At 51.2% G+C, this 23966-nt stretch overlaps 3 protein-coding genes across 18 annotated transcripts in view; 1 reads left to right on the forward strand and 2 right to left on the reverse strand.

Moving 5' to 3' along the window:
* LOC144613873 (ankyrin repeat domain-containing protein 26-like) overlaps positions 1 to 21450 on the reverse strand; it is a 28532-nt gene extending 7082 nt beyond the window's left edge. Inside the window, exons 1-4 of one of the 2 annotated variants that reach the window (XM_078435564.2) lie at positions 21055 to 21450; positions 2977 to 3267; positions 2222 to 2439; positions 738 to 965 (exon numbers count right to left, since the gene is read on the reverse strand). In XM_078435564.2, coding sequence (XP_078291690.2) covers positions 794 to 965; positions 2222 to 2439; positions 2977 to 3267; positions 21055 to 21114 — 741 coding nt within the window. In that variant the 5' untranslated portion in view covers positions 21115 to 21450 and the 3' untranslated portion in view covers positions 738 to 793. The remainder of the gene's footprint in view (positions 1 to 737; positions 966 to 2221; positions 2440 to 2976; positions 3268 to 21054) is intronic. The other variant, XM_081790752.1, reaches the window with a different exon arrangement.
* The window catches only part of SGSM1 (small G protein signaling modulator 1), a 496957-nt gene that overhangs the window by 210159 nt on the left and 262832 nt on the right, over positions 1 to 23966 (reverse strand). The gene's annotated exons all lie outside the window — the stretch shown is intronic.
* The window catches only part of LOC132676937 (ankyrin repeat domain-containing protein 26-like), a 149332-nt gene continuing 146962 nt past the window's right edge, over positions 21597 to 23966 (forward strand). For 7 of the 8 annotated variants that reach the window (XM_081790737.1, XM_081790739.1, XM_081790743.1 and 4 more), the window contains exon 1: positions 21760 to 22025. In XM_081790737.1, coding sequence (XP_081646863.1) covers positions 21775 to 22025 — 251 coding nt within the window. In that variant the 5' untranslated portion in view covers positions 21760 to 21774. Of the gene's footprint in view, positions 22026 to 23966 lie in introns of all 8 variants that reach the window. The other variant, XM_081790744.1, reaches the window with a different exon arrangement.

Below are 23966 nucleotides of genomic sequence, written 5' to 3' on the forward strand. Positions count from 1 at the left end.
ATCATTCACTGACATACAGGGGTGCAAAAACTGGATGATAGCAAAACCTTCAAATGTTTATGAACCACTGCCAACTGAAAATAAGTCCAAGCATCTAAGTGTACCTGTGGTCAGCAGGCAATAACATTTACTTTCTAAAATCAAATTTAAAAGAAAGCTTTTCAAGAAATTTAACATGGGTCAGTTTAGTTATATTTATTGAATACAGTTAATACTAGGTGTCTCTTGTGGTGCACCTGGGTGGCTCAGTTGTTTTCAGTGTCCAAATCTTGATTTTGATTCAGGTCATGATCTCATGGTTTTGAGACTGAGCCCCACATTGGGCTCTGTGCTGAGCATGAAACCTGCTTGGGATTCTCTTTCTCCCTCTCCTTTTGCCCCTCCCCTGCATGCACTCACTCATTCTCTCGCTAAAATAAAATAAAAATAAGTATCTCTTGGAAATGAGAGATCAAGGGACTAACATATATATATATATATATATATATATATATATATATATATATACACACACATATATATACACACACACACACATATATATATATATATATATACACATACATGTATATACATATATATATATATAATTTACCTCAATTCTTTCTTAGCACATATGATTATGACTTTTACTTCGTATGTGTTACTTACTTAAACAACTCAGAATTTCACCAAATTAAAAGCAACAATTATATCAGATATCTGAAAACCAAAGTAAAACAGATAATATAACTAACCTTCCACAAGGAAGTCTCCCAGTGGTCATATGACGGTCGTGGGGTTAAGGTAGGAATCACCAAGTTTCCTCTTGGAGTAAGGTTTCCATTGAGCACTGAATTATTTTCAAAATGTCCACAATAAGGTGTTTCCAGGCTGGGCTCATAGTAAGAATCCTGAGTAAAGTTTGATGCTGCTGTCTCTCCGCAAGAAGTTTTGTATTGCTCTCTGACAGCCTCTCATTAGTCCTGTGAAGATTAAAAAACACAAATACATTTTCTTTTTCCCTAAATCATTCCTAAATGACTTACATCTTTTTAAGTTTCCATAATAGTAAATAGCATTTGCCATTGAACAGTGTTTTAACACTGAACATGTGACAGAGCACACCTACTATCTAAAATTATACTTTTAAAATTGTTCTAAAGAAATACTTATGTTTCCAGGGGGACCCCTAACGAACAATTCAAATGAGGGAAGGGAGAGAAGTGGCTATCAGTGATGTACACGGCTTAATGAATAATACTTGCTGTCTTCTGGAATGGCTGTACCGGCAGGATCCTTCAGGATGCCATTATATATACATACTTATATTTCGTAAACCTGTTTACAGATATAAAAATAAACCATCCCTCAAAGACATTTTCAAGCATTTGCTTTCACCACTCTTGCACATTTCACTTACTATCTCAAAGAAACTGAGCATTTGACACTGAGGAATCAGTGAGACCAACAATCTCTAGGGGAGATAGTAGATGGCAGAGGTGTGATCAGAAAGAACTAAAACAGCTACAGAGGCAATTAGCTTATAACAGTTACCAAGGCACTGGAGGCAGAATCTGCCCTTTCTGTCTTCAGTCTTCCACAACCTCCCTCCCAGCATGGTGCTCTTTTTTGCCACTTTGGGAATTATACTCCCCTTCATCCCTCTGTGAGTCTTTCTGTATTTCACATGTATGCCATTATGTAAAGTAGAAAAAACATAAAGGATAGTTTGTCTCAAGGCCCACTCTAGTAATAATACCAAAGTTCACAATCAAGAGAATAAATGTACCAAGGTGCCAGGATGAGTAGTAGTAGTAGTACTTGAGCTTTTAGGTTAAAGTTGTCATCTTCCAAAAATGAAATCATCGACATTTCTATTTAGGGTACTTCTGGCAAGCAATTTTATAATAATATACTTCTAAATGAGAAAGCTTCAAACAATGCACTTAAAGACTAGCAGATCCGATCAATGGAAAATATACAGGGTGGGGGGTGCGGGGGTGGGGTGGGGGAAGAGGTCCTGTAAAACCAAAAAGAACCAAAAAGAAGAGGAGGGATGCAAACTGTCCTGGACTAACACTTCAAAGGTAAGTTCACTTAGAAACATCATTTTCCAAAATTACACGATCTAGTTGGCTTTCACTTCCTACTCATCTCATGATCTTGGCTCCACAGAAATTATGTTTTAGAGGCAAATTAATAAGCTAAATTTCTTGTCTATGATTCTGTTTTGGCTTACCTGTTCAGCTTATTTCTCAAGGACTTTCTAACTTTTAATTCTTCTAGGTAGAGTTGCCTGTAGGTTTCCAACTCTGTTTTAGTAGATTCTTCTTGAGACGTCTTCATTGTAGAGACCTGAGATTCCAGATCTTTAATTCTAAGTTCCATTTGACTTCTCGTTGAAGCATGAGCATTTTCTCTTAACTGGTCCAAGTTTTCTTGAGCTGCTGCTTGTGCCTAAAGCAAATTAACAGGATAGTTTTAAAATAGCTATAATCTGAATAATTAATTATACCTGTTTCCTTTAGTTCTGAGTCAGTGATTCAGAGAGCAATTTTAAATGAAAAAAAAAAGCTCAAGTGTAAAATATTTATCATCAATGTCAACTGAATTAAATATGATTTATAAAATTAAAGTTCAATCATTCTTGTATTAGTATTCACACAATCTGATAATTCAAATAATAGAATCAATGACAAAATTTTAAAAGTCAACAATAACCTTAAGAATAATACAAGTACAGTGCAATTTTTAAATCATAATTTTTCTTTTCCTCTTAATAGTGAGACTAGTTGTTTAAATCATCATTTTTTCTTATCCTCTCGATTTAGTAGGAACAATGATGAAAACTGAACTCGTTCAAGGGAGGAACAAATGCCTCCAGAAGTCTACAAATTACCATAAAGCAAGTAGAGGAAACCCATACAACACATCTATCCAAAATGGAATTTGCAGTGAAATGAATGAAAGCACATTACAGATCAATCAATTAACCTGTAAAAACAGGTTGACTTCGTGTAATTTTTCTACCATGTCCAGTCGTGCTCTTTCTTCAACCTCCCGTTTATACTGTTCCACTTGACTGCGCTCTACCATATTCATTTCCATAAATTGTTTCAATTTTACTACTTCTTGTTGTAAGTTCTTGTTATTGCTCTCTAGTTTTTCACGTTCTTCTTCGAAAGCTTTCATTGATAATAACTCTTGTTGAAGAATTTGATTTTTTGCATCCAGGTGTAGACATTTTGAAGATGTAGTTTCCAGTTGTGTTGTAAGGACATCAGCCTGCATGAATAAAACACTATAGTTTGGAAGTGGAGTGAAAAGACTCTAACCCAAAACTACTATCAAATTTTTTTTCAGATTTTAAGTAACCTCTAAGCCCAGTGTGAGGCTTGAACTCACAATCTCAACATCAAGGGTAACTGAACCAACCAGGCACTCAAAATGTTAAATAAACTCATTTGCAATAAAATGTTCCCTGTCTTAGAATGTGGACCCTTAAACAACTCAGAAAATCAAGAGCAAAGTTAAAGCCATCAGGTGTTACTGAAATAGATCTTTGCTATCATTGTCTTTACTACACAACATTTGCACTTGATTCTATACTTTTATTTTTCTATCATTCTTTCATATCTTTCTTTCATAAAATAAGTCCCCTCTTAGGAGAAAGTCTCTTAGCCCTTCCCCGATCTTAACACTCCATAATTTTTAAAGAAGTTTTAGCAATATCATATTGACTTATGTATGCCCGAGTCAAAAAATACTTCCCAAGATAAGCCTCTGAAAATAAGACTCTAATTCATGAATCTATAAGTAATGTTTCTAATGCCACGGCCTTTTTCGGAGCTGCAAATGTTTTCATGCTAATTTGAACTGCGTTCCCGGGAGAAATGATTCTCCAGGTTATGAAATCACATCTCCCAGTATAAAACTTTAATTGGATAATCCACATATTTTTTTGAGACAAAATTAATTCAATACTGTTATCTTGTAATCCTTTGTTACTTTCTAGAAAATAAGAGATCATACTAAACAACAACAACAACCACAACAACAAAACTGGCTGGAGTTTCAGTGATGCTGAGTTGGGAAGGTCTTCCATCCATTATATATGATTGGTAAGACAAGGTGAGTGGATGTGGTCATTTTATAAATTTGTTGATACTTCTGTGAAAATCCTGCCCCTTAAATATATGCTGGCTTCAGTAACTGGTTTCTAGTGAGCAGAATATGCAGAACTGCTGTGATTTTTAACGTTTTATTTATTTTTGAGACAGAGAGAGACAGAGCATGAACGGGGGAGGGGCAGAGAGAGAGGGAGACACAGAATCGGAAGCAGGCTCCAGGCTCTGAGCCATCAGCCCAGAGCCCGACGCGGGGCTCGAACTCACGGACCGCGAGATCGTGACCTGAGCCGAAGTCGGCCGCTTAACCGACTGAGCCACCCAGGCGCCCCACTGCTGTGATTTTTAAGGCCAGCTTGGACAATGTGATACAGCTTCCATCTGACTTTCTTTCTCTAGGGAAGCTCACCCTTAGAACCCAGCCACCACGTTTTGAGGAATCCCAGGCTACCTAGTGAGTCTTCATGTAGATACTCCAGCTGAGACTAGCCAACGTCCTAGCCAAAGGCCAGCTTCAACAGCCAAACACGTGCATGAACAAGCCTTTAGATGATTCTAGTCTCCAGCTTCCAGTTATGCCAGCTGATGCCAAACGAAGAAGAAATGAGTTGCCCTACTCTGCTTTGCCTAAACTAAAGATTGGTGAACAAGATAAATGATGTTTTGAACTACTAGGCTTTGAGGTGGCTTATTATGCAGCAGTAAATTACTACCACAGATACTGATACTAAAAACGTTGTGCTGCTATTCAAAAAAACCTAAAACTAAACTTCCTTTGAACCAGGAGGTAGGTGGAACATGGAAAGATGTAGAAAAGCATAAGAATGAGACCCAAAAAGGGCCTCCACGAGACTCTTAGTGGAAGCCTGATGGCCTGTGAAGAGGCTGACAGCAAGGGCTTCTAAGCAAGTGAAGAAAATGACACTGGAGGAAAGGGAAGTCATGCTACAAAATACCTGAGAGTAAACGGATAGGAAAGAGAAACTAAAGAAAGACTATGCAACTGAAAGGAACCAGGACTTAGTGGGTTCAAGTATCTGTTTCTCATTTACAGCCTCTCTACATGTGGAACTGTCAAATAATGCTGACATGAAGAAATGGCTTTTGGGTTACGAGAAAATCCAAGGTGCTACCAGGAAAACAGAAAGATTTAAGGTATGCCTCCAATTTCTTTAGGGATCTTAAGAGTATAAGATTTTTTTTAAAAGTAGGTTCCACACCTGACATGGGGCTTAAACTCAGCACCCAGAGATCAAGTGTCACATGCTCTACCAACTGAGCCAGCCAGGAGCCCCAAGAGTAGACGAATTTTAAAGGCATCGTCATATAAGAGCTTCACAGGAAACCTGAAGCGAAAAGCTGATCTCAAAAGGACTTGGGAGGGTCGCTTTGCTAAAACACGGCATGAAATCCAGTAATAATTACAGAAAACTAAAAAAAGGTAAGAGATTTATAGTAGCAAACATACTATTTGCTAGCTTGGACTAAAAGAGACCAAATCGTGCAAAATGAAAAGAGGCCTTTGGGTCTTAGAAGTCCCACAGGGAGGAAGCAGGATGAAAAAACAGCTGCAAATACAGGTCATTCCTTATGAAAAGGAAGGAACCAAGAGCTCAAAGAGTAAAGAAAGGGAAGAGACATGGAGAAAGTATTCCCGTGGTTAGGAGTAAGTCCTAACTTAAGAACTGACAGCATGCATCAGGCTATATTTCAAAACTCTTATGGACTAGGGTGCTTCCCATCTTCTTTTTCTGAATGGAAGAGTCTTCAGCAGTTGACTACAATCTTGCATTTGTGAGTGGTAAATAACTGTCTCTTTCGTTCTCAAGTCCTCATATTGAGAACACTTGCACTCAAGGGGCTATACTTTAGATACCATAACCCAGGCAGCTTATCCCCACTGCACCTGATTAAGATGGTAAGATCATGGGGTGCCTGGGTGGCTCAGTCAGTTAAGCGTCTGACTTCAGCTCAGGTCACGATCTCATGGTCCATGAATTTGAGCCCCATGTCGGGCTCTGGGCTGATGGCTCAGAGCCTGGAGCCTGCTTCCGATTCTGTGTCTCGCTCTCTCTCTGCCCTTCCCCCGTTCATGCTCTGTCTCTCTCTGTCTCAAAAATAAATAAATGTTAAAAAAAATTTTAAAAAAAAGATGGTAAGATCTTGGACTCAAGCAATTAACTCAAAACAATAAACGTGAATCATCACGTCAAGAAAAGAAAGGGCAAGAACCATAGGACCCTCTCAATAGACGCAGAGAAAGCATTTGACAAAACACAGCATCCTTTCTTGATAAAAACCCTCAAGAAAGTAGGGAGAGAAGGAGCATACCTCGAGATCCTAAAAGCCATATATGAACAACCCGACGCTAATATTATCCTCAGTGGGGAAAAATGGGAGAGTCTCCCCCTAAGGTCAGGAACAAGACAGGGATGTCCACTCTCGCCACTGTTACTCAACATAGCATTGGAAGTCTTAGCCTCTGCAATCAGACAACCCAAAGAAATAAAAGGCATCCACATCGGCCAGGAGGAGGTCAAACTTTCCCTCTTCGCAGATGACACGCTAATCTATATGGAAAACCTCAAAGATGCCACCACAGAAAGGCTCGAATGGATTCATGAATTCGGCAAAGTTGCAGGATATAAAATCAATGCGCAGAAATCGGTTGCATTCCTATACACCAACAATGAAGCAACAGAAAGAGAAATCAAGGAATCGATCCCATTTACAGTTGCACAGAAAGCCACAAAATACGTGGGAATAAATCTAACCAAAGAGGTGGAAAACGTATGCACTGGAAACTATAGAAAGCTTATGAAAGAAATGGAAGAAGACACAAAAAAATGGAAAAAGTGTCCATGCTCCTGGATAGGAAGAACAAATATTGTTAAAAGGTCGATACTACCCAAAGCAATCTACATGTTCAATGCAATCCCTATCAAAGTAACACCAGCATTCTTTACAGAGCTAGAACATATAATCCTAAAATGTGTATGGAACCAGAAAAGGGCCCGAAGAGCCAAAGCAATCTTGAGAAAGAAAACCAAAGCAGGAGGCATCACAATCCCAGACTTCAAGCTATACTACAAAGCTGTAATCATCAAGACAGTATGGTACTGGCACTAGAACAGACACTCAGATCAATGGAACAGAATACAGAACCCAGACATGGACCCACCAACGTATGGCCAACTGATCTTTCACAGAGCAGGAAAGAATATCCAACGGCGTAAAGACAGTCTCTCCAGCAAGCGGTGCTGGGAAAACTGGACAGCGACATGCAGAAGAATGAACCTGGACCACTTGCTTACGCCATACACAAAAATAAACTCAAAATGGATGGAAGACCTCAATGCAAGACAGGAAGCCATCAAAATCCTCGAGTTGAAAGCAGGCAAAAACCTCTTTGATCTTGGCCGCAGCAACTTCTTATTCAACACGTCTCCGGAGGCAAGGGAAACAAAAGCAAAAATGAACTACTGGGACCTCATCAGACTAAAAGGCTTCTGCACAGCGAAGGAAACAATCAGCAAAACGAAAAGGCAACTGACAGAAGGGGAGAAGGTATTTGCAAATGACATATCAGATAAAGGGTTAGTATCCAAAATCTACCAAGAACGTCTCAAACTCAACACCCAAACAACAAATAATCCCGTGAAGAAATGGGCAAAAGACATGAGTAGACACTTCTCCAAAGAAGACATCCAGATGGCCAACCGACACATGAAAAAATGCTCCACATCACTCATCATCAGGGAACTACAAATCAAAACCACACCGAGCTACCACCTTACGCCTGTCAGAATGGCTCACATTAACAACTCAGGCAACAACAGATGTTGGCGACGATGTGGAGAAGGAGGATCTCTTTTGCATTGTTGGTGGCACTGCAAGCTGGTGCAGCCACTCTGGAAAACGGTATGGAGTTTCCTCAAAACACGAAAAATAGAACTACCCAACGACCCAGCAATTGCACTACTAGGCATTTATCCACGAGATACAGGTGTGCTGTTTCGAAGGGACACATGCACCCCATGTCTATAGCAGCACTATCAACAATAGCCAAAGTATGCAAAGGAGCCCAAATGTCCATCGATGGATGAAAGGATACAGAAGATGTGGTATCTAGATACAACAGAGTATTCCTTGGCAATCAAAAAGAATGAAATCTTGCCATTTGCACCTACGTGGATGGAACTGGAGGGTATTATGCTACGTGAAATTAGTCAGTCAGAGAAAGACAAAAATCATATGACTTCACTCGTATGAGGACTGTAAGAGACAAAACAGATGAACATAAGGGAAGGGAAACAAACATAATATGAAAACAGGGAGGGGGACAAAACAGAAGAGACTCACCAATATGGAGAACAAACTGAGGGTTGCTGGAGGGGTAGTGGGAGGGGGGATGGGCTAAATGGGCAGGGGCACTAAGGAATCTACTCCTGAAATCATTGTTTCACTCTATGCTAACTAATTTGCATGTAAATGCTAAAAAATAAAAAATTAAGCTAAAAAAGTAAAAATAAAAAAATAAAATAAAGTATTTGTTACTGTGGGGAATTACATTATTTGCTCATGTTAAACCAACTTTGCATTTCTCAGATTAACTGAATATAGTTGTCATTTCATTCGTTTTTTTTTCATTATTTTATTTTATTTTTTTATGTTTATTTCTGAGAGAGAGAGAGCCTGAGCGTGGGCAGGGGAGGGGCAGAGAGAGAGGGAAACGCAGAATCTGAAGCAGGCTCCAGGCTCTGAGCTGTCAGCACAGAGCCCGACGCAGAGCTCAAACTCACGAACTTCGATATCATGACCTGAGCAGAAGTGGTCACCCAAGTGAGCCACCCAGGTGCCCCTATTTTATTTTCTTTGGGGGAAAGAGAGAGAGAGAGAGCGAGCACACAACAAGAGTGGGGGAGGGGGGCAGAGGGAGAGAGAGAGATTCTTAAGCAAGCTCCGGGCTCGATGTGGAGCCAGACGCAGGGCTCAATCCCATAACCCTGGACTCCTGACCTGAGCAGAAATCAAGAGTCGCATGCTTAACCCATTGAGACACCCAGGCGCTCCTGGGGGCCTACATTTTCATTTGGCACTGGGCCCCACAAATTCTGTCACTGCAAAGTCCCCACCAGGCCACCTCCCCCCTCCCCTCAATCCCACCCGCACACTAGTCTCCCTCAGAATGAAATGCAAACTCCTCTCTGGGCGCACAGACCCCGCCAAGCTGGTCCTCGAATCTTTGCTGCCCTCCCGACCTCGTCCACAGGGCTCCAGTCACAGTCCGCACCTTTCAGTCGCAGGGTCCTCCCACTGGCTGCTCCTTGGCCTGGAATGTGGCTGCCTGCTCAGAGGGGCCCTCCTGGCCCTCCAGCTACAGCGGCTGTCCCCTGCCTGGGTCTTCTGCTCCCCAGCACTCACAGCGGAAGCTAGCCGGTTCCTTGTTTACCTGTTCATGGTCTGTCTCCCCCACCCACACCCTGGCGCTCAGAATGTCAACAGGAGAGCAGGGTCATCTTAAGCCTATAAGCCTCAGTCACAGGTCACTGGTCTCGGTGGCGCCCCACCCCCAACCTCCTAGGACAAAGCCTGGCCCAGAGCAGCGCTCCCTAAACAACTGTTGCGTGAAGACACACCTTGCCTGAGAAGTGATGACAGACTCTGAGTGCCAAGTACCATCTAGTGTGGGGCGGCAGGCCCGGCCAGTGCGAGCCCAACCTGGCAGGGTGTTCTCCCCTGATCCCAGGCCCAGAGAACCCGCCCCGCCCCCGCACCCCGCACTCCCCACCTGGATCCTCAGTGCCCCTGAGATCAGCACAGGGTGTCGGGCAGTGCCAGCCCCTCCCACCAGACTCCCCCCTCCCCCAGGGGGACAATGTACAAAGGGCCACTTCAGCACGCAGCTTCAGCTCCATCTCTAGCCCACAGGCCTGAGGTGGGGGAGGGGAGGGGAGGGTGTGCCCCAGCCTTCTCCTGTCCTCAAGGAGCCTGCTCTAGCACAGGGCCAGGAGGGTGACAGATTCAAGCTGTAGCGGGGAGAGGCTTTGTTCCAGGAGCTGCGCCTTGAGGCGTGGGGGGGATGCCCTTGCACAAGGAGGGGATGAGACACATCAAAGAACAGGGTTGGCATGCCGGGTCAGAGGGTGGTCCCCGTGGACCCAGGCAGCAGGAGTGGAGTGGCGCTCCCCCATGTGGACAGGGCACAGTTGCGAGGTGCAGCCTTGCACTCAAGAGGCTAAAGTGCCTGTAGGGTTAAGGGAGAGAGAGGAGCAGACCCGGCGGGGTCTGGGCCAAGCTGGAGGGCAGAGGCCTGGGCACAGAGTCGGCTCCCATTCTGCCTGGGACCCTCTGCCGCAAGACCGGCCACAAAGAACTCGCTCAAATAGTGCTTCCTGAAACCTGAGCTGATAACCCGAGATGTGACCATCCACCCAGTCTCCCAGGCCAGGAGCCCGGCAGTCATCCTGAATCTGGCTTCTCGCTGACCTCGTGCTCCCCATCGCTAGGCATGTCACTTCCATGCCCAGGTACTTGTCGTCCCACCCGGCCCCCTGTGCCACTGTCCCACGCTGCCTGCGCCACCATCTACGCTCACCTGGACAACAGCAGCAGCCTTGCCAGGGAAGGGGCTCCTGGCTTGAGCCCCACGAGCCAAGCAAAAGCCACATCTGATGCTGCCCCTCTCAGCTTCGAACACCTGCTCCCAGGATAAAGTCCAAATCCTCTAGGAGGCTCCAAGTTTCTGTGTAATCTTTCACTCCTTGCCCAGGGAGGCTCAGCTGAACTGCACTTCCCCCAGGCTGAGGAAGGACTGAGCTGCCTCACCCTACACTGGGCAGTGCTGCCCAACTCTCCTGGGGCCCCAGCACAGAGCCTGATGCAAAGGAGGCGCTGACCTTGGCCTGTTGAATGAATAAACGACACCCCCCCTCCGCCCCCAAATCCACACACCTGCACCTGCAGTCAGTGCTGCTGGGCTCTCAGAACTGGTCTGGGGTTCGAAAACGTCTAGTCCTGCCTGGGCAAGGCACACCCCGATGAGGTGGCTCATGTACAGGAACTCGACGGGTCCCCCACAATGGGAGGGAAGTGGTGGAGAGCGGAGACACGGGGAAGGACTCCAGCCTTCCAAGCTCTCTGAGCAGGATGGCTGATGGTCCGGAGGAGACCCGGCAAGGAAGGAGGGGAAACAGGAAGGGATCTCAGTTCCCCCCTGGGTGCTCAGTGCCTGGCACCATGCCCGGCTGCTGCTGACTCAAAGCATGGGCTGGAACCCTGGCTCCAATGCCCCCCGCCCGCAACTCTGGAATCCTGCTCTCTTGGAGGCAGAAAAGCGGGGGCTGGTAACGCCGCCTCACAGGGACCTGGGGAAGTGACCAGGCTGCTCCTGGCCCAGATCCTACAGCTCCAGCTCTCTGGGAGCCCGAGCAAGGTCGTCCACCTCCTTCAGGAGAGGTGGCCTGGAGCAGGTGCACCTGGGGAGCCTCCGTGGAGCTGGAACAATGAGCCCTTTCTCTTTTCCCTTCCCAATCCACCTCTGCCCACCCCTGACTTCGAGGGGCTGCGGCGTCCTCGGCTCAGGACCCGACCGTCTCCACCGGGGGACACTCAAGAAGCCCTCACCAAATGGCACAGGGCACCATGAAGGGCTGTGGGCACCGGGCCCCTGCTCCTTCATATGGAGCCGCCAGTCTGTTCTTGCTCCTCTGATTAGTTAGTCTTTTCCCTCTGCTAGACCCCGAGAGCATTCCGGAAAAGGGCCGCAAGTGCCCAAATGTCCCACTGAGTGTGAGAAAGAAGAGAAAGGAACAGCAGTGACCAGACCATCACCACAAGGGGACAGAGTCATTCAGGAGTCAGGTGGCCAGGGTCCAGGCCTTAGCCATGCCACTAGCTTGCCGGGAGAGCCTGAGCACCAGGTGAAGTGCTCCATCTTGCCTCACCGTCACGTGACCATTTCACAGAGGGGGAAACTGAGGTTTGGAGAGGGGACGGGACTCGCCCGAGGTCAGGCAGCAGCGAGCTGTGGGGAGGTCCTGGCTCAGCAGAGACCACGTGCGTGCCACTGCAGCTCACCAATGCTCAAGGCCTCCCCGTTCCTGCCGGACCTCAGTTTCCCCCACTGACCACCGGGGGCACAGACTGGGTCTTCCAGCTTCCAGCCGACGTGAGTGTTCCAGGTTCTAGAAGGCCCACATTCTAGGTCTGCTGCTCCGTCTTCCTCCTCTAAGTTCCGTGATCCCGCTTCTCTGGTCTGGATCACGGGGTTCTACTTTCCAGGTGCTGTGTTCTGGTGCCTGGTCCCCAAGTTCGCCTCTAGAAAGGTCTGCAGCCCAGGCAGGTTCTCCAGCCAACAGGCTTCATTTTCATTTCCTGTATTCTCTCCCAGCCCCCAGCAGTCGGGGCCCACGGGTCACCACCTGGAGCTCCGGTTCCGTCGGCCCTCGGGGCTGCTTTAGGGCATGAAAATGGCCGGGGAGGCCTGTCCCAGGCCCCAGATCACTGGGCTGAAGGGGATACTGGAGATCATCCTCACAGCTGGGCAGGAACACCCTTCCCCGTGTCTCCAGGACCACGTTTCTGACCACCCCCAGCCCTGCCGGCCTCTGCCCCCACCAGCCCGCACTGCGACAGCCCCCAACACGGCACTTCCCGAGGACAGAGACCTTGGGTCATGTTTCTTCGGGGTCAGAGCCTGGTACTTCCTTAGTGGGTGTCTGTTAAACACTTGCAGAATGAATCAACCAGGTGTGCCCAGAGTCCCGGCAGGATTACACACTGTCACAGTCTCAAAGACCAGAGTTCACATATGACAGAGATGCTCACGCTGTGTGTGCGTGCAGGTGATGTGCACAAAACACGTGCTCAAAAACACACACACGTCACACCCTCAAGTCAGCAGATCTGTGCCCCTGGCACGTAGCCTGGGCCCTGGCACTTGGCTGAATAACAGCTGACCGAATGAATGGGTGCTCTGTACTAGGTACATGGGGGAGACGGAGATTGAATCCTCACCCAGGATCAAGGCTCAGCTGTGATTCCAAAGACCATTTCCACGAGGTCGAACTTGACTACATTGTAGGAGGACCCCCTGGAAAGGCACTTTGGGGCCGGAGTCGGTAAGGAAGGCAGTCAACAGTGCTACGCACCCACCTGGGCACCCGGATGGAGGTGAAGCAAATAGCCCTAGGGCCACCTCTGGCTGGGAGGGGCAGAGGGCAGCCTGGGGTGGGGTGGGGTGGCTTTCCAGGTGGAGGTGGGAAGGCGAGGGCCCTGAGGCCTCACCCCCCCCCCCCCCCCCCGCGTACCTTCTTGCTGGAATGAGCTATCAATGTGCATTTCCTGCCAGCTTTAGGACAGCAAGCATTTTCTCTAAGGAGCTTTGTCCTCCACATGGGAAGACTGAGTGCAGACCTGAGCCCTGGGGACTTTGCTCTCCTAGGCTTCTTCCCATCCCCCCCAGACCTGACCTGGATCCTGCAGACAAATGCTCCAGCTGGGGACCGGAGTGGGGCAGGGGTACGGCCACATAGCCCTGGGCTCTCCTCTTACAAGCCACAAAGGGACTACCAACCACTCCCCAGGGTGCTCTAGGTCAGTCCCAAGGACCTCGGGCCTTCAACGTTCCCTCTGTGAAATGGGCATGTTTGGCTAGCTATCTGGCCTCAAGGCTCCCCAGCCTGGTCTCCTCTCTGGGCTGCAGGGACAGTCGCCTGAACTGGGCTGCACCTTACAGCTGCTTTCCCTGTCCACTCCACTGCCATCTCAGACCAGGCCCTCAAGGTTTTCAGCATCCTGTGGAGCAGCCAGATGGAAATCCTGGCAGGGCAGATCAGCCTGGCCCTTGGGGTGGGAGTCAGGCAGGGCTTCCTGGAGGGGTCTTAAAGGATGAGCCAGCACCTTCCAGGAGAGGAGGGGAAGGCCACTGCAGACAGAGGGATAGCATCTGCAAAGGCCCAGCGGCGGGGCGGGGCGGGGGCGGGGGTGAGGGAGGTGTGTGTGGGGGAAGCCAGAAACTGGATTTCTAGTCTGGGTGGGGTGCTGGTGCATTTTGCCATCCCTACATGCCAGTGCCTGGAGGCAGACCACAAAGTCTGTTACATCCCCCACTGGTGGCTACAGGACCACTGCCCCTACTCAGGTATGGCCCCGAACTTCCGTGACAGCAATAACACGCCAGGCCCCACAGCAGTCCTGGACACCCCTGAGAGGGGTTTGCCTGGGGACCCTTTGGGGCCAGGCTCTGTGGTTGATTGGCTCTGACAGAGGTCATCCCGCACAGACAGAATCCCCCTGACCCATTCCCTGGACCTCTCGGCCGTGGTGGAGGAGCCTCACACCCTCTGCTCTAGTCCTTATGGCAGGTATGACCTTGGACCCGTCACCCACACCCTGTGGGCCTTGGCTCAAAGACTGAAGACTGATCTGGGCTGTTCCAAGGTCCAGATGGGACCAGAGCTGGCTCTGCCTGAACTGACCACAGGGGTCCCCAAACACCTACTACGTGCCAGAGCCCCCAACACTGCCTCTTTGTTTCTCTCTCCCGCCAGCACGGAGGCGGGATCTCTTCCCACCACCGCCCCTTACAGACACAGAAGGCCCCTGGATGCAGGTTTTCTGACGCTGGGATGTGGGCATAGGTGAAAACGTAGAGCCAAGCCTCCAAGCCACAGCTGGAACCAACTGAGATAAGGTGTTACTGCTTCATAAACTGTAGAGTACAGACTCATTGATTTTTTTTTGCACAACGGGCAAGGCTCCGTTCTGCAGGACCCCCTCCCAGCTGTGTGACCCTACTAAGTCACCTGTCTAGGGCTCAGTTTCCATTGAACGAAATAAGGATTACATCAGCACCCCCTCCCAGGGCTCCTGAGATACTGAAATGAAATCAAGCAAGAAAGCACCAGCCCCACTCCCATCCGAGCCATAAATGAGTTCGGACCATTAATATTCACGGTCCTCAGAGATGGCCCGGAAGGCACCTTCTCCATCTTTTGCCTAAACCGGCCAATCTGCACTGCTGACGAAAGTGGCTCTCACCTGTCACAGGACCCATCACCATTCATTAAGCAGTTAAGAAACAGTCATCAACTGCCTTTTGCATGTTAGGCAAGGTGCCGGCCCCCAGAGAGTGCCTGTGCGCCCAGCCTAGAAGCCCCACCTGTCATGGGAAGCCCTCCCTTGTTCCACCTTCCCCGGCCACCATCGCTCACCCACCACGATTCCCCCAGGCTGTGTGCCGGGCCCGGGCTAGCAAGAGCGGGGCCGCGATCGACCAGTCCAGAGTATTACACAAGCTCTGTGGGGTCTGTAGCCAGCTGGGACCTGTTTCCAGAAGGAAACAGGGGCAGCAGGTGCCTGGATAAAGGCAAATTGGGGCGTGGGGGGTCAGTGTGGTGTGGTGTGTGCAGAGCTGGGTTAGGGTAGCAGGGGGCAGAGGCTGAGAACACAAGTGGGGGCAGGGTCATAGGGATCTGGGTTAAGGGCAAGGGAGTCTCTTAAAGCAGCCTGAACACCACTGGGCCGGGCAGTGGTTCTGGGAGTCCACAGGCCTCTGTATCCCCAGGACAACATTTTAAAATCTGGGTTTCCAGCCCCCTCTCCTGCAGTGGGATTCTGACTCAGCAGGGTGTGGCAGGGCCTGGGAAATCTGTATTTTCCCCAAGCCGCCCAGGTGAGGCTACACGGGGCTTCCAGAGGCAGAGCCCCAGGACTATGGGGAAGAAGGGAGTGGCAATCAGGGCCACAAGGAGGGTGGCCTGGAGGCCAGGACACCAGTGACGTGGTTGTCTCGGGCATCCAGGCTTCAGAGACCGTTCCCTTTTGAGTGACTGAGGGGCCTATCTGAGGGGCCCCTTCAGGCTCTGGGGGTCCTACAGGCTGGATACAATCCCAGCCCCGCCACTTCCCGGCCCCCAGGCACCCTCAAACTGCCAAATGGGGAGAATAATAGTACCTGCTTCAAGGGAAGTTAGCAGGCATAGCTGGGATGATGCAGACAAAGTGCTTGGCCCAGCGCCCAGCACATAGTAAGTGCTCGATACAGCAGCAAATTATCATGACTCAGAGGTCGAGGTGGGGTAGAACAGCCTGGGAAGTCATCCATTATGGGTCTCGGTCAACCAGAATCCTACAGACTGCCTCTGGCCACCCTCCCTCGCTCCGACCCCCATCTGGGCTGCTGCTTCTGGGAAGTTCCCAGCCTGCTAGGAGAGGGCAACTGGAGGGCAGACCCTGAGGAGGCCCCAGTGTCAGCGCAGACTCTGGCCTCCTGCCTTGGCCCTCACCCTGCCCCTCCCAGGGGATTCCTCCTTCAGCAGGAGCCAAAGTCTAGAGCCAAACCGGCTCTAAATTCAGAAAGCAACGGAGTAATTAGGGTGTGTGAATGATTATTTCCAACTTTATTTTTCTAGATAAAACGAAAATAAGTGGGGCCAACAGGGGAATTTCCACTTGGGGCGGTGCAAGAAAAAGTATTTGGGGACCCCGTTAACTTCCTGGGTTACAGGCAGGGCTGTGGGCCCATGTCAGCCCCACTCTAGACCACAGGAGGGTGGTCCACTACCCTTCTACCATGCCTGCTTTCGGCCCCGCCCGAAGCCTCATTTCCCTTCCCTCTGGCAGGTGTGGCTAAGCAGGGTCCCTGTGACCATCCCTCCATGGTGTGAGGCTGTCCTCTGGAGGGTCCGTCTCCTCCCACAGGGATGAAGAGGGAGGAGGAATGGGTAAAAGAACAGGGATGCTCCCTGGGGCTGAAAGTCATTCACTCACTCATTCATTTTCATTCATTCACTCATTCATTCACTCATTCATTCATTCATTCATTCGAGCTCCTATAGGATAGGGAACTCACGGCCAAGTGGAACACGCCACAGCAAACACACTGAAGAAAGAGAAGTGGTGCTCTGCCCAGCCCACAGCAAGGAGCCTCCCTGCACAACGAACGGATGCTCAAGCCGAGAGGCAAAGGATGGGTGATCGTTAACAAGACAGAGCCTTCATTCCCCCATCTACAAAAGGGATTATCACGGTACCTCTATCACAGGTTGCTGTACAGATGCAATGTTAGCTACTAATATTTTTGTGGGCAGGCAGGGTGCACACGAGAGGGGCTGTAAGGCCAGAGGAACAGCAGAAGGGGAGAAGGGTCTGTGGGATTTGGGGTGGAGGAGGCTTTTGAAGGGTGACAGAGTTTCAGGGCACATAGGAAGAGGTGGGTGGAACAGACATTCAGGCAGAGGGAACAGCATAAGCAAGGGAATAGAATCTGACGTTTGAGACCCGTCTGGACCATTTCTCAGAGCTCTGTCAGGTTAATGCTTGGGATCCAGCTAGGTCCTTCTGTGCAGACAGCCCAAACCAGGCCAAGGTCAAGAGGATCCAGAGCAGAAGTGACGCAGGGTCAGAGGTACAGAGGTTCCCAGGAAGGGAGGACATCAGTCCTCCTTCCCCTCTGCCCTCCATCTCACCATGGGTTACTTGTTCAGAGTGGTCTCTTGTCCTGGCCTCAGCCTGTCTGATGCCTCCCTCTCTCAGCTACAGTATGGCCTGGCAGCTCTCCAAGTCTTCGGAGCCTTCTGTCCTTATTCAACCATCATTTATTAAGCACCTACTGAATGCCTGGGTGCTAAAGCTGGCATGGACCAGCTCCCACTGCCAGATGGTGAAGCTGTTGGTAGCCTCAAATGGGCCTTGCTGGAAGATTTGCACCATGGAAACCTGCCAACGCTGTTGATCAGGTACCTTTTTCTCCCAGAGGGCCTGTTGCCAGCACACCATTGCCCCCTGCCCAAGCAACGGACACAGAAAGGCAGGCCCCCGCCTATAGGGACTCACACACAAAAGGAAGACGATAGCCTACTGGAGCAGGCTGTGTAGTCTTCCAGGAGGCAGGGGTGAACTGGGAGACCCATTCTGGAAAAGGTGGTGTAAATGCCCACTAGAAACTGAACCAAGCTGTTCAAATAGCACTAGTGTGCCTCGTTCCCATTTCAGAAGCAAGGAAACAGAGGCACGGAGAGGCAGAGTCACCAGTCCACGTTCACACAGTAAGAAGTGGCAGAGTTGAGATTTGAACCTGGGCCACTGGATCTGGAGTCCTTGCTTTTCACTTCTGCCCTTGACTGTCCCATGGTGCAATTATTGCATCTCCCAACCCCCCACCCCCCCACCACCGCCCTCCGCCACACACACCCCTAAGCAGCCAGCACAGGGCTACGCAAGACCATGGGGACCCGACTGGTCTTGCTGCCCAACTACATTCCATTCTCCTGGGGCTAAGGTCTGTGTCCTCTCCACCCGGCTGCCCATGACAGTGCCCCTCACAGTGAGATATTGTGTTTGTTGGTCTCAGTGTCTGAAGACCCTTCTGGAAGGGAGCCCTGGTCCCCCATGTGCAGGGCTAGGGCTGACTAGGAGGAAGGGGTGCATCGTGCAGCATGGAGAACAAAGAGGCTTTGGCCTTGGGGAACACAGCAGGGTCCGTTGAATGCCATGGCTAAGGTGCCCATGGGGGCACAAGGAGGACCACCCCGCCCCGGCCACCGCCCACTGCTTCTCTCTTCTTCCAGAATAGCATGAGCACACGGACTTGCAGTGCCCCCAGCCCCTGGCTTCCCCGGGTCACATCCAGCCCTCACAGGATCCTCATCGCCACCAGGTAAAGTGAGCCTGGCCCACCAGCTGACATCAAGGCCCCCGTTTTCCAGGTACGCAAACTGGCACAGCGGCCAAGGATTTCCCGAGGCTTTCTCAGGTGCTGGGCTCCCTACACTCATCACCTCATGCAGACCTCCCCACAACCCTGTGGAGGAGTCTCCCCGTTTGACAGACGTGGACACTGAGACTCAGAAAGCGGACTTGCTTGGGGTAGTCCAGCCACCGGCAGATGTGGGCCAAGCAGCCCTGACCACAGCAGGGACCCTGGGCAGACTCCCAGAGGGCCTGCTGAGCCAGATGCCAGCACTGCCCGCCCCATCCGCGCCTCGCTGTCCTTGGGAGCTTGCTTGTGCCAGCTCGCTGGGATGGCCTGACACCTCACCTCCACCTGGCCCTCCTTCCCTTCGTTCACGAGGGTCATTCCCGTGCCTGACCAGCGCCCCACTTCCACAACTCTTCACCCTGACCAGGCGCTCACATCTCACAGCTTCTGCTCCAGCCATTCCCTCTACCTAGAGTGCCCTTCCCTTCAGTGCTGAGCAAGCCAACTCTTCCAGCAACTTCTCTCTCCTCCCTGGGCTGCCAGAACCTCTTCCAAACTTTCCCAAGACCCTGTGCCTATCTCCTCAGCACCCGGAGGCCTGGATCTTCAGTACCTGCCCTGCCCGGGGAGGTGACCTGCCAGTATCCACAGCTCCCATCAAGGCAGGTCAGGACTGGTGTCCCAGGAGTGCCAAGGAGTGCTATGGGGATGGGGCAGTGCCAGTTCTGGGGGGCCATGGAGGGGGTCTCTCTGGGGTAGTATTCCTGCCCACAGGCCTTCTAGGGAGTCTTCCAGAGACAGGAGAGTCACCTGACCTCCCGCTACTAGGGCTGGCTGAGACCCACCTCTGCTTCTCTTGGCACCCCACCCAGCTCAGGCGCCACCGTTCCCACTTACACACAAGCTCTCCTCCCCACCCCAGCTTCTAGAACTCACTATCTGCAGATACTCATAGCGCCCTCCCCCAGCCAGGTTCCCTTCCCCACCCTGGGCAGTGCAGTGAAAAGCGCCTGAGCCTCGCCGCGCCCCGCCCCCGCCCCAACCCCAAGGAAAGGACTAGGGGTGCTCTCCCCACGCCCCTCCGCCTGGACCCCACAAGCAGCCCCATTCCCAGCCTCCGCACCCGCCCTGTTCCGGAACCGCTCCGGAGGCTTGGGTGGTGGGGGGCACAGCGCACAAAGCGCCTTTTGAGTCCCGCGCCTCGGGGACGCCCCCCGCCCAGGCCTAGGGAGGGTATCTAAGGCATGAGGCTTTGCCCTCTGGGGCCTGGGAAAGTTCCTGGGGCCAGTCAGGCTGGGGGAGGGGGCGTCAGAGCCCAGTAGTCTCCCTGGAATCCCGTCCCCACTTCCCTGTCTCGACGCCCACAACCCCCGGTCCCGGGGCTCCCACTCCCACCCCTAGAGTCACGCTCAGGAGGGAGGGGGCTGTGGGAGCCCTGACGGCTTGGCGGGGTGGGTGTTGGGCCCGGAGCGCTGAGATGGAAGCAGAGGGCCATGAGTGCCTGGATGGAAGGGCTGCAGTGCGGGTCCCCCGGGACGCCAGGGTCAACTCACCCATCTCTAGTCTGGTCTCAGCAGCCGAGGCAGAAGCGGCGGGGGCGGCGGCGACTCCGCAGCCCCCAGGGCCCCCGGCAGAGAGATGCTGGCATCTGCCACCGCCTCTTGCCCCATCTCAGTCTCTGGTGGCGGCTGCGTCTGGCGCCCTGCATCGCGGGCGTCGCGGCCCCGGGCTGGCCCTTATCCCCGTCACACGCCCCCACTTCCACCCCTTCCCGCGGTCCAGGCACGGCCGCCTGGCTGCACCCCGGGACGCGGCGTGGGGAAGGGGCCCCCTGGGAGGCGAGCGTGGGGCGAGAAGGGTGCCCAGGCAAGACCCGAGCACGGCGAGCAGAGGTGCTGGCTCTCGCTGGGTTCCGCCGCTTGCCCCCCCCCCCCTCACTGGAGCCCCCTCCCCTCCGTTCGCTGCACTGCGCTGGGCCTGGGTGGGGGCGCGTCGGAGCTGAGTAGTCTCCCTGGCATCCCGCCCCCACCTCCCTGTCTCGAAGCGCCCAACCCTAGGGCCTGGGACTCCCGCTCCCGCTGCCGTACCTGGGGTCACTCTCAGGGAGGGAGGGGACTGTGGGAGCCCTGACGGCGTGGGGTGGGGGTTGTGCCGGGAGCACGGAGATGGAGGCGGAGGGCCAGGAGTGCGTGGATGGAGGGGCTGCAGCGCGGGTCCCCCGGGACGCCAGGGTCAACTCACCCATCTCCAGCCTGGTCTCAGCAGTGGAGGCGGCGGCGGCGGCGGCGGCGGCGGCGGCATCGTTGGCTCCGCGGCCCCGGAGCCCCAGGCTGGGAGATGCTGGCTTCCGCCGCAGCCTCTCGCCCCATCCCGGGATCCGGTGGCGGCTGCAGCGGGCTCCAGGCTTCGCGGGCATCGCCGGGCCCGGTCCCTATCCCCGCCTCACGCCCCCACCTCCACCCCTTCCCGCGGTCCGGGCACGGCCGCCTGGCTGCACCCCGGGCTGCGGCGCGGGGGAGGGGCCCCCCGGAGGCGCGCGTGGGGCGAGAACTGTGCCGAGGTGACACCGGAGCGTAGCGAGCAAGGTGCTGGCTCCCGCTTCGGTTCCGCGGCCTGGGCCCCCGCCCCACCCCCTACTCCCCACCGGAGCCCCCTCCCCTCCGTTCGCTGCGCCGCGCTGGGCGTGGGGGGGTGGGCGTCGGGGCTGTGGGTACCGTTGACAGTTAGGCCTCTGTGCGCACGCGCAGTGACTGCCTCTTCTGAAGTGCGCAAGCGCGCTTGTGTTTGGCGGTATTGCTTGCGGCGGGTTTCTGAGAAGTGGCAGCTACCCAAACGCGGCTCCTCACTGCTGGGGTGTTGTGGCCAGGCGGGTTTGGCCTATCTCCTGCGCTAGTGTTGGGCTCGGGAGGTAGTGGAAAGGGAGGGCGGGGTGAAGTCTCTGGGGAGCCCGCAGGCTTCGCAATGAAGAGGGTTTCGGGGTTCGGGAGGGAGAAAGGCCCGTCGCCCTTGGGCTCCGCTTCTGGCTTGCCGAGGCAGGGCGGGGGCGTTGGGCAGAAGAATAATAGAATTGACAACTCGCTGCTGGGTTACCACGTCCGAGACAGAGATCTCAGAAAGATCCACAAGGCTGCCTGCGTGGGCAACGTAGCGCAAGTGCAGCAGATTCTGTTCTTGGGGGAAAATGGCGTGGATGATAGAGACAAGATGAACAGGTAATAGGGGCTTGGAGGCTGGCAGGGAGGAGGCGGGACGGACCTGGGAGAAGAGCACACCTGGCCTAGCTCTGCCTGTGCGTCCGAGCCCTCCCTCGGGGATCTGGGTTCTCTTCCCTCCTGAGGTCCTGCTGCCCCTCGGTCGTGGGAACCCTACGTGGTCTAGCACCCAGGCCGACAGCGTGAGCGGCAAAAACAAAATCTTCAGCTGCCCTGGCGCGTACACGTTAATTCCTGAGTAGACCACTTGACTCTCAAGTTTGACGTGATTTACCCAAATTTCAATAGTAATACACACGAAATTAAGTGTCGGCAACATGTTGTTTTTAATGGACTCATTTTCATACCATAATGTCATACATAGAAAAGTGCGTAATGGGAGAAATAATTCCTGTAATCAACTTCTGGGCTAGAAATTCTTGGGACAGAATCCAGTATCCAGTTTATGTCTGTGTACACTTAGGTATGTGTGCTGTTTACTGAGGGGCCTTGGAAGGACCTTTTGAAGTGGAAGATGGCTCTGACTAGGAGGACTCCTTTTTCTCAAAATGTGTACCCTTCCTGTATTTGTCAGTTTTAGGTAAAGCAAATGAAAGCATCCTGGTTTTAAGAATTTTGAGCTACACAGGCTCTTCTTGTGATGTCATTAAGGAAATTTTTGGACTCACTGTCTTGTACATCTGAAACTGATAGAACACTGTATGTTAACGAACTGGAATTAACCTAAGAACTTATGTTTTTATATAGGAGGTAGATTTGCCCTTCCAGATATCCAAATGTACCTGAAATTTCCACAAATTATTCATTTACAAACAGCTGAAAAGACAGATAAAGGAGTGGTGCAGAGTAGAACATGACCAACGCTCAAATATACATAAGACTTTAGAATTTGATACTGGTGACCTTTCATATTAGTAGGAAAAGGTGAATTATTCGTAAGTAGTGGAAAAACAGCCGATTTGGAGAAAACTTGTTAGAATTTTATCTCCCTAAAATAGGTTCCAGATGGGATATAAATTTAAAATTGTAATATGCAAAATAAGAAAAGTAACAGAAAAAACACCCACAAATGCCTCTTTACCCATCCTAAAAATGACTTGAAAAGCAAGACTTTCGGGGGGTGCCTGGGTGGCTCAGTCAGTTAAGCCTCTGACTCTTGATTTCGGCTCAGGTCATAATCTCAGGGGTTCGTGGGTTCAAGCCCTTCACCGAGCTCCCTGCTGTCAATGTGGAGCATGCTTGGGATTCTGTTTGGCCTCTCTCTCTCTCTCTTTCCTTCTCTCTCTCTCTCTCTCCCTCCCACTCTCTCTCTCTCTCTCTCTATTTCTCTCTCTCAAAAAAAAAAAAAAAAAATCGGGGCCCCTGGGTGGCTCAGTCGGTTGAGCGGTCTGACTTTGGCCCAGGTCATGATCCCGTGCTTTGTGGGTTCGAGCCCCGCTTCAGGCTCTGTGCTGACAGCTCAGATTCTGTGTCTCCCTCTCCCTCTGCCCCTCCCTTGCTTGCACGCTGTGTCTCTGTCTCCCAAAAATAAATAAATATTAAAAAAAATTTAAATCAAGAATTCTGGAGATTGGTTTAGCAACATAAAAACCTAAAAGCCTCTATCAGAAAATAATATTATTAAAATAAAAGACAATGCACTTGCAAATATTTACAACATATTTGTATCAGACAACAGGATATATCTTCGTTTTACAGGGAAGTCTTTGAAATCAAAACGAACAAAAAATCTGTAATTTGAAATCGTGCAAAGTACTTCTTTGCATATCTACAAGGGGCCAGTGGACATAGGGAAATATAGTGTCCCTGGGAAAAAAGAAATTTAAGTTAAAAAGGGACTGAAATACCGTTTTCCATCTACAACCTTTGTGAAAATAGAGTGATGGTGCTTATACTGCCGCTTAAAGTTTAAGTTGTTTTCGGCTTTCCAATAGACAATTT

This window comes from Panthera onca, chromosome D3, assembly GCF_046562875.1.
Source record: "Panthera onca isolate mPanOnc1 chromosome D3, mPanOnc1 haplotype 2, whole genome shotgun sequence".
NCBI classification, from domain to species: domain Eukaryota; kingdom Metazoa; phylum Chordata; class Mammalia; order Carnivora; family Felidae; genus Panthera; species Panthera onca.